At 42.1% G+C, this 15,165-nt stretch overlaps 1 protein-coding gene across 1 annotated transcript in view; it reads left to right on the plus strand.

Moving 5' to 3' along the window:
- Nucleotides 1-15,165, plus strand: part of dcc (DCC netrin 1 receptor) — a 375,235-nt gene that overhangs the window by 295,099 nt on the left and 64,971 nt on the right. Inside the window, exons 19-22 of the mRNA XM_086300044.1 lie at nt 980-1,087; nt 5,314-5,508; nt 5,616-5,648; nt 11,527-11,592. Of these exons, the coding sequence (XP_086156170.1) occupies nt 980-1,087; nt 5,314-5,508; nt 5,616-5,648; nt 11,527-11,592 (402 nt within the window). The remainder of the gene's footprint in view (nt 1-979; nt 1,088-5,313; nt 5,509-5,615; nt 5,649-11,526; nt 11,593-15,165) is intronic.

The following is a 15,165-nucleotide window of genomic DNA, read 5'->3' on the forward strand; positions in this document are numbered from 1 at the left end:
CAGTTTCCACTGAAAATGCCTTTTGGTTAAACTGTCAGCAAGGAATTTGCATTTACACTGTTAACTTTTTATATAACTTTAATGCACTAATAAAGTTGTGGAGTTGTAAAGTATTTTGTCTAGTGTGAACTATATCGTCAGTTATATCGTTATCGCAAATTTTCAAATGTATATCGTGATAAATATTTTTGGTCATATCGCCCTGCTCTACTCCAGCAATTGATTCTGTCAACAGAAATTCAGTTGTATTTTTCAATAAGCTTTTGGACTAATGGACAAAATAAGTCTGAAAGGAAATAAAATGTTTTAATATTTACCCATTTATTCAGCAAACTAATGAATTCAGTTCAATTAATATAGCGTCACTTAACAACAAAAGCCACGTCTAGAGACTTGAGATTGTAAAGTACAGACCCTATAATAATAGAGAGAAAACTCCACCAGTTACAGGACCTCTTAAGACCAAGTACTTGGTTACAGTGAGAAGGGAAAAACTCCCTTTAACAGGAAGAAACCTCCATCAGAACCAGGCTCAGGGAGGGGGAGCCATCTGCTGTGACAGGTTGGGGTGAAAATTGTCATGTATTTTTATTATATTCAGAGAATAAATTCACATCATGTGACACTATGAACCGACTACACTACATTAATAACTTTACTATGCTCACCAGTAAACTGCAAATGCCTTCTCTTGCCAAAAAGCTCTTCTAGAGAGCCAGTGACATCACCACAAGGGACCTAAAAGTTCAACATGTAAAGGTTCTGCGTGTCTTTCCAGTGACACTCTGCATTTGAGCAGGGTTTGGTTGTTACATGTAAGTAAGAAATGTGGAGTGTGTAACAAAGAAATCATGAAGTGCTATCTGTTCCATTTAAAACTGCCTCCTTCCCAGATTGTCTATGCCCAGTTTCATTTGTGTTGTAGCCACTGTAGCCAAAGACACTGTAACCTCTCAAACTGCTTCTGTTTTGTTGACAGCTCCTAGCTCCGCCCCCAAAGATTTAACAGTTATAAGCCGTGAAGGACGACCCCGTGCCATTTTGATCAGCTGGCAACCACCTATGGAGGCCAACGGGCGAATCACAGGTGGGTCTTTGCACATAAACACACGGGTGTACCGCTGTAGTTTTCTGTAATAACACATACTGTTGATTAGAGTTGAAGAGAGGGTTAAGTTTCTGATGATTTTTTTCAGCTTAAGGTTTATCATTTAGTCTGAAAGTAGATCGAAAACATCAACACACTCTTCAGGACTACATGAACCCAGCTGCTTTGTGTATCCAAACGCACACACCTAACACAATATCTTCCATTGTTCCATCTCTCCTCCTCTGGGCGATCAGCTCGGCTGTAAACCCGTCTGTTTTAACGAGCTCCGCTGTTCCTGCAGCGTCCCCGAGGACGAATCAAACGCTCCCTGCGGGCATAACAGCACAACACAGACTTACTCTCAGACACACAGATCGCATATTTTTAAACCCTCTACTTGTTTCTGTTTTACATCCTAAATGTTTTGTTTTTTCCTAAATGTTTTTAACATTTGCTTCTAAATGGCATGTACCCAAACATTCTGGGTATCAGATCGTAGTTCTCAGGTTTTTCACTATAATTATTCATATTTTGCAGCACCTTTCAGTGACGCACTTGTAAAAAAAAAATTCTGTCCATTTGACAGACTAGTTGAACAATATGGGATCAACAAGACAAGGTTTTTAGAATATCAACAAATTAAATCCATAGTAAAAAAGAAATTTAACCTCAGTCAAGTTGAATTACAAACACCACTAAGTGCGGCACATTTTCTTACTCTTAAATCCCCCAAATTATTATCTAAAATATACAGAACACTTTCTAAATTAGATGAATCAATATCCCTTCCTACTGCAAAGTGGGAAGCAGATTTATCAGTCAACCTAGACCAAAACTTCTGGTCTCAGATTTGCTTAAAAACTTTTAAATTAATTAAAAATCCCAGTCTGCAATTAATACAATACAAAATACTTCATAGAGTGCACTATACAGGTCATCGGATGTTCAAGATGGGCTTTACATCTTCCAACAACTGCTCACACTGTCAAGGCAATACACCAGACAATTACATCCACGCTCTTTGGTTCTGTCCACCAGTGCAAAAGTTTTGGCGCGAGATATGTGAAGACTTATCAAAGTGTCTGAAATGTAACATTCCAACTTCCCCCTTAGTGTGTCTACTGGGCAGCTTAGATAATGTCACTTCAGAAAAGAATATAGCCCATATGATCTTCACTGCCCTATGCATAGCCAAGAAAACAGTCCTCATGAACTGGAAAAATAAAAATAATCTTAATTCTAACTAATATAGAAATTATCTATTAGATTACATTAGTCTTGACACAGCCTCTGCCACCACATTAGATCAATTGCTCTGGGCCCTTTTATCAGCTCCATCACCTAGTGGGGGTGGGGGGTCATAGTTTGGTCCCGCCTTCACTGTTGTGATTGGTGAGGGGGTAGGGACAGGCTTAGGGCGTCGGGGGGTTCCCCGGAGGCATCTTCCTTGGGGGGCTCAACCCGGGGTAGCGGTCACGTCCGGTTAGGGGCTCTGTTGGCTCTCAGGTGACTGTTTCCTCGCGGCTGCGTGCAGCGGGGCTAGGGGAGGGTCTGTGCTGACGGACGTGGGTTACTGACCTGGCAACCTGGCTGCCCCTGGGTGGGTCCGGGATGGGCGTGAGGTTCTGGGGGCGCTCCGTCTCTGGGCTGGGGCCCGGGCCGGGCCTCGGGGGCTTGGGTCCTGGTTGGTGTGTTGCCGGGGTTGTGGGCGGGTGGGTGCATGGGGGCCCAGCCCTGGAGCAGGGTGCCGCCGGTGCGTCGAGCCGCCTGGGGGGCTCTTCAACTGGTGGGGGGGATGGTCACATCTTGCAGGAGCTTTCTTCTCTTCAGGAACTCTCTGCAGGAGGGGGAGATACAGGAGAGGTGGAGGAAGATCTCAGCCTGGGCGTTTACCGTCTTATGTAGTCTGGAAGATGTGTGGATGGTGGGGTGGGTGCAGTTTTCTCTGTGGTGGGGTTGGGTGGACTGTCCAGGGCTCTGTGGAGCCGGAGGGCGCTACTGCACTGGGCCCCGGTCTGGATGGGCCTGGGCCCCCCTTCCCTGGCGGGTCGCGAAGGGTGGGAGTGCCTACTGGGGTCAGCGGGGGAGCTGGCCCCAGGGAGGGGTTACCTGCCCCTCCCTTCCTTCCCTCCCCATCTCCAGCTGCCTCCCTCTTCCCGCTCCTCCACAACCACTCACACATGCAGGGCCTTGGAGTGGGGGTATGTCACCAGGGTGCAGAGGAGGCTACCCCCCCCCCCCCCTGTCCCCTTCTGGCTGCCTCTGCCTCAATTTTATCCCACAACTTAGACATTCACATTATTCACACTCTCATTACACATACATATAGGATCTTGGGGGTGGGCACAATCACGGAGTCCAAATTACCATCAGGGTGTATACCTCACCCCTGACGTCGTTGCCCACCTCTCAATTTTAAATACACTTAGTCATTGAGGGCTAGCAGGAGGGACTATGCGCTTACCTGCTGCTCCTTGGCAGGTAGCTCCATGCCCTCCTGGGTTTTAATTGCACCTTAGAACACATATGCATCAACACTACAATGAGCGGGTGGAGGGAGGTTTGGAGTCTTCTCCCACCCCCATTCTCTGCGGCCTGCTGGAGCGGGAGGGCTAGTAGGAGGAGTTGGCCGTCCGACTGCGGTCTGGGGTGTGGGGCCTCCCTGCTGCTGCGGAGTCGGGGTGGTCTGCCTCTCCCCACCGCAGGGAAAAGGGTAACACCACCTGGGTCTGGGTGCAATTCCCCCCTCCAGGGGCAAGGGTACCTAGACCCGGTTTGTAGAGTACACTTGGGGAGTGTGATTGTGTGTACAGCGTCTCTTTATGTCTGTCTCCACGTTGGTTGAGTGTGGAGTGAGTGCATATGAGAGCATGAGGGTGGGAATGGATGTTTGTGTCTGTGTGTGCCCGTATGTCTGTGTCTATATGTCAGGTTGGGTATCAGACGCCACCTCTCTGGGGACACCTCAGGCCCTCCAAGGTTTGGAGGCCTATCTCCACCCACCACCACTTCCCCTGCCGGTGGCGGACTCCCTCAGGTGTCGGTGTGTTGGTGGTTCTTTGTATCTGGGGGTGGGCGTCCGGGTACACACCGGCTCACTCCTTGGCGGCCGCTTGTCGGGGCCTGGGGCCTGGGGCTCGCTCGGGCCCCTTTGGAGGTGGGGTGCCCCCGGCCTCTCGGCCTGGGGCTCGGTCACTCAGGCGCAGCTGGGGGCCGGCGGAGCTCACGGGCGCGTCACTGCAACTCCCCCTGACTTCTGCTCCGCGGCTGCTGGGCGAGCCCTCATCTGGGACTCTCCTCAGCTCTTACTGGAACAGTGGCGCGGCTGCCCCTCTGTTGGTCTTCCATGGTCTCTTGTGTTCTGGGGGCCTCTGGATGTCTGGAGTTTTGATCTCCTCCATACCCGCTTCACACCCTGGAGGACGGGGCTGTGGCCCCCCCACACTCCCTAGCAGATCATTACATGGAGAAACCTTTGGAATGCAAGCATGCTGATCCACACAGGTATGCACACATGGGTATTCACAGACGCGGACTAAAGCTTTCTTGGCTGCTGCCTCAAAGCACACTGTGCGCTGTCTATCTTGCGTGCTGCACAATATCGTTTATTATTTAGTAAATATTGATATCTATGACTAGCTAGTTTATTGTGATGGTGCTTTGTTTTCTCTATTATTATGTTGCTCTTTGTTGTTTGCTGTCTCCTCTGTTTGGTTTTTTTGTTTGTTTTTTACAGGTGACCCAGGAGTTCTTTTTTTTTTCTCTCTCTCTCTTCCCCCCCCTTCTCACCGTCTCTTCTCCCCTTTGGTTTTCTTTCTTTCTCTCCCCCTCTTTCTCTCATTCATTCCCCCTGTCCTATTTATTAAAAAAAAAAAAAATGACAAAGGATGAACTGAAGCTCTGCCATCACGTAATGTCGCATACTGCTGTTTCTGATGTCATTTAAAAAAAAAAAAAAAATTCCTCTAGTCCCGTTGACCTGGTTCCAGTTACAGTTCAGATCACATCCGCCTATTATAACAGAAGAACTGTTTCGTATGCAAAAGGCTTGATTTTATATAACACCTTTCTATCTTCTCAAACTATGTTTTTTTAGAATTTAACTAAAATGTAACCTAACTCTAACTACCCAAGTGGTTCACCAGTAGATGTTAATAGGTTAAAAAGATGACTATTTTTAAAAATACATATTATTACTCATATAATTACAACTCGTTCGACAGGTTACATTCTGTATTACACTCTGGATAAGAACATGCCAATAGACGACTGGGTGATGGAGGCAATTAGTGGCGACCGACTAACCCACCAGGTTGTGGATCTGAACCTCGACACTGTTTACTACTTCAGGATTCAAGCCAAAAATGCCAAAGGAGTCGGCCCTCTATCCGAAGCCATCCACTTCAGGACAGCCAAAGGTGCGTCCGAGTGTGTGTGAGACTGAACACCCGTTCCTGCTTTACCTGTAAATGTATTCCTTTGTTTCATATTTTATAAATTAGCTCACACTCTGTTGCTTTTTCAGTGGAGCATCCAGACAAGATGGCCAACGATCAAGGTAGGCTTTTTCATCTTCAAAGTGGTTTCTCATCAGACTGTCTGACTTCAAGGCAAATCATGTCTGAAGGTCTGAATCATCCTCAATCTCCAGTAAACAGTCATTTTAACTTTCATGTGAGCAGTTATTTTTTATTTTGAGTTCAATCTGAAAATTATACTCGTGTTATTTGATCTTCAGATCATGTTTTGAATACGATTAATCTTCATCTCTCACAAGTTTAAGTTTTGTCTGCCTTTGCAACAAGTTGTAAAATGTTACATACTCCTGAAATTGTGGCATGACATTCAGTTGAACTGAAAACCCGATTCACAGACTTCAAAGATATAGAGCTGAACACACAAACTCTACACTGACAGAGACTTCATAAGCTTTTCAGGATGAGGCTCAGACTGTACATGCATGTAGCCATTGTGATGTCACTCACTGGTTTCCACCCTTTGTACTTTTAAGTATCAATGTTAACATTTTTCTGGCTTTTTGTTTTAGCCTGAGCGTGTATTTTGTCATGGATCGCTGTGTGGCAGGCAGGATGAGGACCCAAAAATGCAAAACTCACAGACTCAGGGGATGAACTCAAAAATCACAGCTTTAATGCTGGAGAGGCAGATCGCAGGAAATACAAAACTAAACTGGGAACAACAAACTAAGCACTCGCAGAGAGACACGGAGATCCACACAGCATGAGGGAGAACGCGACACGGAACTGAGGGAGACGCAGACATAAATACACAGAGGGTTAACGAGGGAAGTGAGAGCACATGGGGAACACAGGTGACACTGATAATCATAACGGGACAGGGCGGGGTGAACATAACATGACGTATACAGGCGCGGGAGTCACAAAGTAAAACAGGAAGTACACGGGAGTTCAGACAGGAGGGGAGAGAGAGAGCACAGGAAGAACATAGACATAACGGGCAGGGGAAACATGGAATAAACACAAAGAGAGACGAGGGCTCATAAATACACAGAGGGGCACACGGGGGGTAAGAGTCACGAAGGGAAAACACTTAGGGAACAACACACCAGGACAACTCAGGAAACATGGCCTAAATAAGGAACGAAATAAAAAAAACAAGAAACTAAGAATACTGGGCCCACATGGCCCAGGACCATGACATATTTATACAGTGAAACTAGCAAAGAATAATAAATAATAAACTTATTTACATAACACCTTTTAAAACAAAGTAATAATTTGTTTTAAAAGTGGCATCATGTAGGCATCCATACACTCTTTCCCCCATTGGAACAACAACTATGTTCACTGAGTCACATCATTCAATGAAGGCTGAGGTCTCCAGTTTGAGGTTCTTGAGTTTGTCTTTAACTGAAGAGGGCAGTTCACCATTTTCAAGGACTGAGCTCCCATGGTGTGTTGTTATAGATAAAAAGAACGGCATCACTTTTGCACTTCTGAACAGATAAACCACCACTGAGTGTGAGCTAGGATTTACTGCTTTAACAGCTTGCTGCTTTGAGACTCGATATGCAGTAGTCTATATTCGTTGTTCATGTTCATTGAAAAGTTTTTTTAATTTGATTTTTCTTCATTTCACAGCTCATATAAAATTACTTCATTCAGTCAAAAACAGGTTATATGCAAATATTTGGCTCTTTGCATATAACCTGTTGTTGCCAACCCACTGTTAGATGACTGAGAGCATATTTTTAGTTGGTTCCAATCATGTTTGCTAGATTAGCCAGGTTCATGTTTAATGTCTTAACATAACATCCATATGGTTTTAGGTTTGGTCAACATTCACCCCTTTTTATAGAATTGTCCCCAGTTGTTCTTAAACCTTCTTTCGGCTTCTCCTGTTAGGGGTGGCCCCTGCCTCCACCTCACCCACCCATGGTATCCTCCTGTGTCACATCTACATATCCTCCTTCGTATATCCATGAACCTTCTGTGTATCCCTGTATCTTTTCTACAGAATTTTTCTCCAGCTAGAACTAGAAAGGATTTTAACAAAATGCCAAATTGTGTGAGCTATTATTTAAAAGGTAAAATCTTCTAGTTTATGAATATTTGCCTGTTTAGTATGTGGTTAAACACAAATCCTTAACCCTAGATGGGTTGCCCATAAACTGATGTAGGTTAATGGACTGGGCTGTCCTCCAGTCTGACTTTCACCAGATTTCCAGTACTTAGTTCAGTGTAACAGAAACAGAACGGACCTCAGACCCTCTTTGTCCTGGGAATTTTTAGTGCATCTGGACTTAAGTGCAGCGAAGCGCTTTAGGCGTTGGGACTTAGCTCATGTGTCAGGGTGTTAAATGGTGCTGTTTGTCACTGACAGTTGTGTGTATGTGGTATGTGCACATGTACACTCTGTGGTCCCTCTCCATATAAATCAGAGGTGTTGTCAGGGGAGGAGGGAAGATTGATGCCTGGCCCTGTTTCTGTGGACCTTATGCTCTGTAAACACATTTACACGCTTTCACTCACACACAGCCATAAATGCACTCGCACTGGCAGACTGAAGAAAAAGAATTGATTAAATATTTCAAAATCCTACTTTAATGAAAACTGGGTTGGGTAGATTGAAAAACATAAACAATTCCAACATTTTTATATTTCAACAAACTGAAAGTGAGCCCAGCTGCTGCTGCTCGATGGTACGTGAGAAAGAAATCAGCTTTTAAAATGTGACTTTAAGTGAATTTGAGATATGGGGGTCTGTAGCTTCAGTTTCCTGATGGGAGCGACAGTGCTGAGGTTTTGAAAATCTCTTTCATCAGTTTCCAGTCTGTCTTCTCTGGCAGCCCGTGTGATGATCTACTTCCTCTTTAAAGTTTTTCCTTCAGTGCTCTGCATTCACATATTGGCCTCGCCTGCTGCTTTGTAAACTAGGGTAAAACACAAAAATGACTATTCAGAAAAGTTTTTCACCAATATAGTGGTCATGCAAATGAGGCAAACTATAAAGGCAACCCATATAAATGTATTGTTAAGTCAACTTCTTCCATCCAGATCCACTTTGGAGCAACACCTAAAATCATATACCGAAAAGAAACTCTTACTTTATGAATAAAAAATATCTTACCTCAGCAAAAATATCTTAAATTTTCTGACTCAAGCATCGGCAACAAAGATAGGACAGGAGGTTTTTTTCATTTTAAATAATGATCTGTGGCCTTGTCTATACATCCCAACTACTCTGTGGAACAGTACACAAAATGCCAGCACTGACTTCTCATTACATTACTGATAGGGATGTAACTGGAGATTTTAAAACTGCTGCAGCTCAGAATGCACAGAATACCATTTGTATTGCCCAGTGCATCATGCTAATCAACCATCCTGTGCTGTGGTGGTTAATGTTTAAGGTTATTTTAAGTATAGTTAATTGAAATTAACAAAACATTTTAGTAAACTAAGGTAAAAAATAAAAACCGGACTTCATAAAAAATAAAGTAATCGAAACTATTTAGTGAACTTGGAAAACAGACACAATAAAACTAAAATAGAGAGGAAATATCTGTCAAACACATTTGTATTTTTTAAATTAATTTTGTAAAGAAAACAACTAAATCCAACACTGAAACATTTTCAAACAATAAACCTAAACTGAAATTCACTCTGGACACTAACTGGAACTGAATTAAAACAAAAAGTCAACATAAAAATTAAATCTAATTTAGAAAATTAAAATTATTAATGTCTGCTTATACAATGCTTGCAAGGTAAAGACTGAACTGAATACTAAAATGTCTGTTTATCATGTCTGTGGTCAATGTTTTCAAGTGAGCACAGTAGGCTAGCTCCAAGTGTTAATAATGCTAGGGTTGAGCCCTACTCTGATTGCCAGGAAATAGCCAGGAAACTATAGAAAGGCATGAAATGCCTGCCAGTATGTCAATATCAGTATTGGCATCAACACTAAAAAGTTCCTGTTGGCTCAGCCTTTACTAGATATTCAAACAACAGTTGATTATTTGACAAATTAGTCTTTGAAATATTTTCCCCACAATGTAGTATAATAATATGAAGAACAACACAAAAATAAGACAAAGAATTGGATGATATAAGCACATCATTAGTGAAACTTAGCTGACTGAATTGGCTTTGTAACTGATAAACAGAGAAACTGACTGTGTCCAAACACAAATAAAATGCTGTTAGATTATCTTTGTCACTAACTTACACATAATTAAAGTCTTGATTCTATCTAAGCAGTTCAGAATGTGAATACTATTGCACATAGAAGACTGGGTTCAGGATTACCATCTACATTTATTTAACTTTGAGGCAGAAACTCAATAAACTGTCTTTAGCTGGCTGTTTCTGAAGTTTTTAGTGCATCAGCCAGTGAAGGTTAAATTCTCTCGTTTTTGTGGATTTGATAGGTTGTTTGATGCAGTTATTTGAGATGCATGATTCCCCGAATTCAGAAGGATCCCAGATTGCGAGAATTTGGTCTCACTGGCTATGACAGTGTCTCCCAGTTAATTGTTTTTTTAATTATCTGCATATTTGTGAAGACAAGTATTGTCTTTTGAATTTTGTTCTACATTGAAGTGGTAAATAATCATTCCAAAAATTCCTCGATCCAGATCTGGAATGACTCCAAAAGTCAGGACTTATTCACACAGCTCTCAAGAGCAGATGGTGTCCTGTTCAAATTTTTCAGAAGGAATTTCTTGAGAAATATCTGTCATTTTTTTAACAATGGCAACCCCTTGGCACCATCCGAACCTCCTTGCAATTGCTTTGGTCATTTGCAGATTGCCTTGGTTACCTTTAGTTTCGATGAAAGACTCCAAATTGTCTGCAGATACTCACTGGAAGTGCAACTTTAAAAAAAATAGTGACACAAACCAGAACTGAAGAACTTAAAGGTCAACATTTTACATTTGCGTCACACTCTTCACAGGTTCACTGTTGCTTTGTGAGTACTTGGTAAATGATTGGAGAGAAGTCTGGATAGCAACCAAAACAATCACAAGGAGCTTTTCAAGCTGTGTATACCTCTTTGTGACCGAGACGTATACAGGAAGAGCAAGCAAACACTCACCAGCTGGTCGAGAAATACATATTTACACATCCCTAGTGAAGGGTGATTACCACTGACGAGTCAACTGGTCTGTGTACCTGGAACCTTAACTACTTCTAAGCTGGACCAAACTGCCCGTTAAAAAATGTATTTATATCTTTCCATAACTTTTGCCGTGGTCTTAATGAATATATGTAGGTAATAAACAATCCAGCAGAACAGTTCTCTAGCCACTCCTTCATAACACCAACTGCAATGGGCATAAATCCAGGTTTCAGAGTGTAAACTGGCAAGCATAGATAGCAGCATCATTATTTACCCAGAAAGCAAAAAGTTTATAATACAAAATGGCTTCAGGTATAAATCTACTTTGTGTTAGTTAATTAAACTCAATTTCAGAATATCTGTCATGTTAGCACAAAAGTAATAAGAACACACACACAAGGACCTTCTGAAAGACAAAGAAACAACACAAAAACAAAAATCTAAACCTCTTTAAATCAAGTTTAAGTGGGTGATTTAAAGCTGCTGGCTTTGCCATTTTGATGATCCAGCTTTGAACCACTTCAATCTCCAATTTGTCTGTATTTCGTTACTATGGAAACCATTCTAAACATCCAATCCAGTGTCAGGATCCAGGTGGGTGGATAAAACCTAAGGATTTGGTCTAAATGCACTCTTAGGAGAAACTGCACACACACATACACAGAGAGCACATGTACAACATGACATGTGCCTTAAGACGGCAATTTATTTCCTAAGAAGGGAGCAATCTCTGTCAGATTCAGGTGTTCCATCCACAAAATTACTCTGAGCCCATTTTCTCTTCATTTATCCCTTTTCCTTAGTGATACTCCTTCTTTCTCGCCTTTCAGGTCGAGGAGGAGAACACGCCTACTGGCCGCCTGACACCAACCCGATTGACAGGAGCAGCATCAACGGTAACAGAAACTCATCTTCTGCATTTTCTGCTGAGTCTGTCAGAAAGCAGAATTACTTTTAGGTTCATTATTTTGCTCGATACAACAATGAGACTGAATCTCCTGAGAGCTGAGCTGGCTGTGTGTGCGTGTCTGTTGTGATACTCTTGCAGCATCATCAGCTCATCACAGCCGCTCAACTGATTCCTCTAATCACTCGACTCAGTCATGTCTAAACTTACTTTAATAAGTCGCTCTGTCCTGACAAGGAGCTCCAGCTTGCTGATTTACAGTCGGTGAGCATCGCTTCATGTTCGCCGTCGCATCGCCCGTGGCAGGAAAATTTAATTAGATTCACTATCTCGCCATCAATCAGTGTTTCTATAAAGTGGAGGAAAATAATCATCTTTATGGACAAACAGGATTAAAAGAGTGGGGTGGCATATAAATCTTCAGCTTGTAGTTTTTAATATAATGACAACAACAGCAGCGTTATTGGACTGATTTGACATAGAGAAGAAAGGATAGTTGCCTTTCATTTCTAATTAAAAACAGTACAACTAACAATATTAAACATATGAATTATTTATATTCCGTGGCTCTAACACTCTAATATGGAATACAGCTGTTTGTCTGTACTTCTAATATTGTTAATGATATAATTAATATTTTCATCCTGTCGTGGTTTTTTCTTTCCCCAGAAAGTTCTCCTACTCCTCACCTAGCAGAACTGTGAAACGTGCAAACAGGAACAAAAGAACATTTGTATTTGAAACATTGAATTTAGCTCTCGTGAACATTATCATGGTTGCAGTGGTAGCTTGATTTGCACTTTTCGAGTAATACTCAGCAATAGTCAGTGTTCAAGAACATGTTGACATCTTCCGTCTAGCATTCTGCTAAAGACCAAAGCAAACACAAGGAATTCTCTGGTGAAGCACCTGTTTTGTGACCGATTCCTCAGCGGCAGGCAACAAACTTCAGCAACAGATCGCTAGCCGATCAAAGAACATACATTTGTCCATAGCGACTGGAGGTTGCCAAGGGGTTAAAAGACGGTCTGTAAATAACTCAGGCCAAAATAATAGAATAGCAAAGACAACACTGATTTTGTCAGATAGCTATGTTGTTGCAAAATTAGGACCTCAGCAGTGAAAACGAGCATGTTGATGTTGATAGAAAAGCTTTATTTCAAAATTAGCTATATTAAAATACGAATGCTTACGCTGAAAAGGTGGGGATTTTTTTATGTTGTTGTGAGGACACTGCGTTTGGAAGCAAAAGTAATCCATCTGTTCCACACATACCAGGAGAGCGCAATATGCAGCAGGGCCGGTCACAGAATGTGGGGCTTGATGTTAAGTGCAAAAGTGTACTTTACACACCAGACGTCTGAGTTTTGGCAACCTTACAAATGTACTACTGTTAAAATCAGCGGGACAGTCTGGTTCAGCCCAGCTCGCCATGTTTAAACCACTTTAAATACCACTTTTAAAACCCCTGGGAGAGTTTGGACTCCACCGGAGAGCATTTAGACCCGGCTAATCCAGCATCTGTGTAGTAGCAGCTGTGCATGACAGGAGAGGTGAATGCTGGAAGTCAAAATCATCTTTTCAGGGTTTTGTGCTGCTTGGTCAACTATTGTTTGAAATTAAACACACAGAGAGATTTTTTTTCCCCTACTGCACACAATCATTATGTTTAATACAAGGTGACTTATACTCATACCAAGAACAATAATTATGTCTAAAGTGAATGTACTCATGCAAACTGCATAGTTAACGCCACTTCTACTGATGCATATAAAAATACTATATTTGCTGTAAACTACACTACTATTGCAGCTAATAATGCTGAAACCACTATAAAAGCTAAAGCATTGGCTGATGATATAAACCATGGTCATAATCATAACTGTCCGCTCCCGTTTCTGCTGGAGAAAGACTGTTACTCCTCCTCCGCTGGTAGGTCAGAGGTCAGGGTCTATATCTGGTCTCACTGGAGCACTGTCGGGCAGCGTGTGTGCTTGTGTATATCTGAAGATGGACTCTGACATTTTGTCAGCGCAGTTGCTGCTGCTGCTCCCGGAGGAGATCATAAATCTGTCCTCTTTGACCTCCGTTCCCCTCTGGCTTTATTGCGGGTCAGGCAGGTCGCAGCCTCGTTCATCAGCTCAACGGTATTTCATCTTTAACTCGGTGTCGTCGTTTATGTCGCAGAGCTTCCTCTCACTTGAAAAATGAGCTTGAGAAGAGTCACCTCAGATTGGTTTCATTGTGCCACAGCTCTGTAGGTCTGACGGCTTCTGTGCAGAGGTGAACCGATCCCGTCTGATGTTCTTGCCTCAACCGAGCAAAGACCTTCAGCACTGCCACTCATTCACTAAAGTTCCTCAGTTTTCTCTTCATATCTCTTGGGAAGTAGATGCTGGCAGTTGTTGTGAGAGGTCCATACCTCTCCACTCACAGCGCCAAGCTATTAAAGTTAAAAATATCTCAGTTTTAAGTAAAGGGAAACAACATCTCAAGAGTTTTAATCAAAAACATTAACTTCTTCGTCTTTTATAACCCCCTGTAGCTTCACTTAAGTAGCTCAGAAATGTTCAGACATTTTCTCTCTGCTGGTCAGAAAAAATGGCTTTCATGTTTATACATTAATGGAAAGCACATTAAGCATATTATACATTATGCATATTAAGTTTATATTCCTAAACTGAGAGATTAACATATTTGCTAATATGATGACAATACTGAAAAACTAAACACATCAAATTGTTGGCAAAAGTGTTGGATTTGCAGCTGTATAAACCAAAGTATTGGATAAAAAGATTTGTAATGTGGATTGTGCCCCACGCAAAGTTATTTCTGTTCATGTCTTTGTATAAGGTCAATCCATTAACTGCTGAGATGTTGCAGTTTATTTACAGCATGTGGTTTCCATAGGAGCCTCCAAAAGAACCGTCCACGTGATGCAGGTTTTACATTAACATCAACCCTTAATTAAATACTAAGGAGGCTTCAGTAATAATGTTGTGCACATAATTGGACTGTATGATAGTATTGAGTTTATCTCTCTGCTGGTATTAAGGACAGCGCTGAGTTGTTTCTCTGAAGTTTTTTAATACTCATTTATTGGATTTTAAAACTTAACAAATGAAAAAAAACCTGCTTGATCATGAACAGTTGCAGGAACATAGTAAAAGTAGGACAAAATGTTATCCAGTATGATGTCATTGTGACTGACAGTGATGTTCAGATTAAAGCCTCATTGATGTGTATACTCTGGTTTCTCCACAGAGATTTTTTCCCCCTGGGGTGGACCTTGTCTTTGATTTGTCCCTTTGGTGCTACAGTGCTTTATGCTCCAGTCTACAAAGAATAAACTATAAGCTATAAAATAAAATTAGTCGGAATCACGCTGCATTTTGATGTCTTTGTTTGCATTGTCATCTTTGTAACTGCTCAGTTTCGCTTCCCTGCTGGATTTCTGGGCTTTGCAAGGATTTCTGTGCTCTCCGTCGCTCTTGTGTTGATTTGTTGGTGTCGTTGTGGCTTTAAACTGACTCAGCTGGCGAGAGTTTGTGATTTATTCTAC

Source organism: Aulonocara sp. 'chitande type north' Nkhata Bay, linkage group LG7 (assembly GCF_057382095.1).
Source record: "Aulonocara sp. 'chitande type north' Nkhata Bay isolate Kocher_YH1m ecotype deep benthic linkage group LG7, A_spYH_male_GT1.1, whole genome shotgun sequence".
Classification (NCBI taxonomy): Eukaryota; Metazoa; Chordata; class Actinopteri; order Cichliformes; family Cichlidae; genus Aulonocara; species Aulonocara sp. 'chitande type north' Nkhata Bay.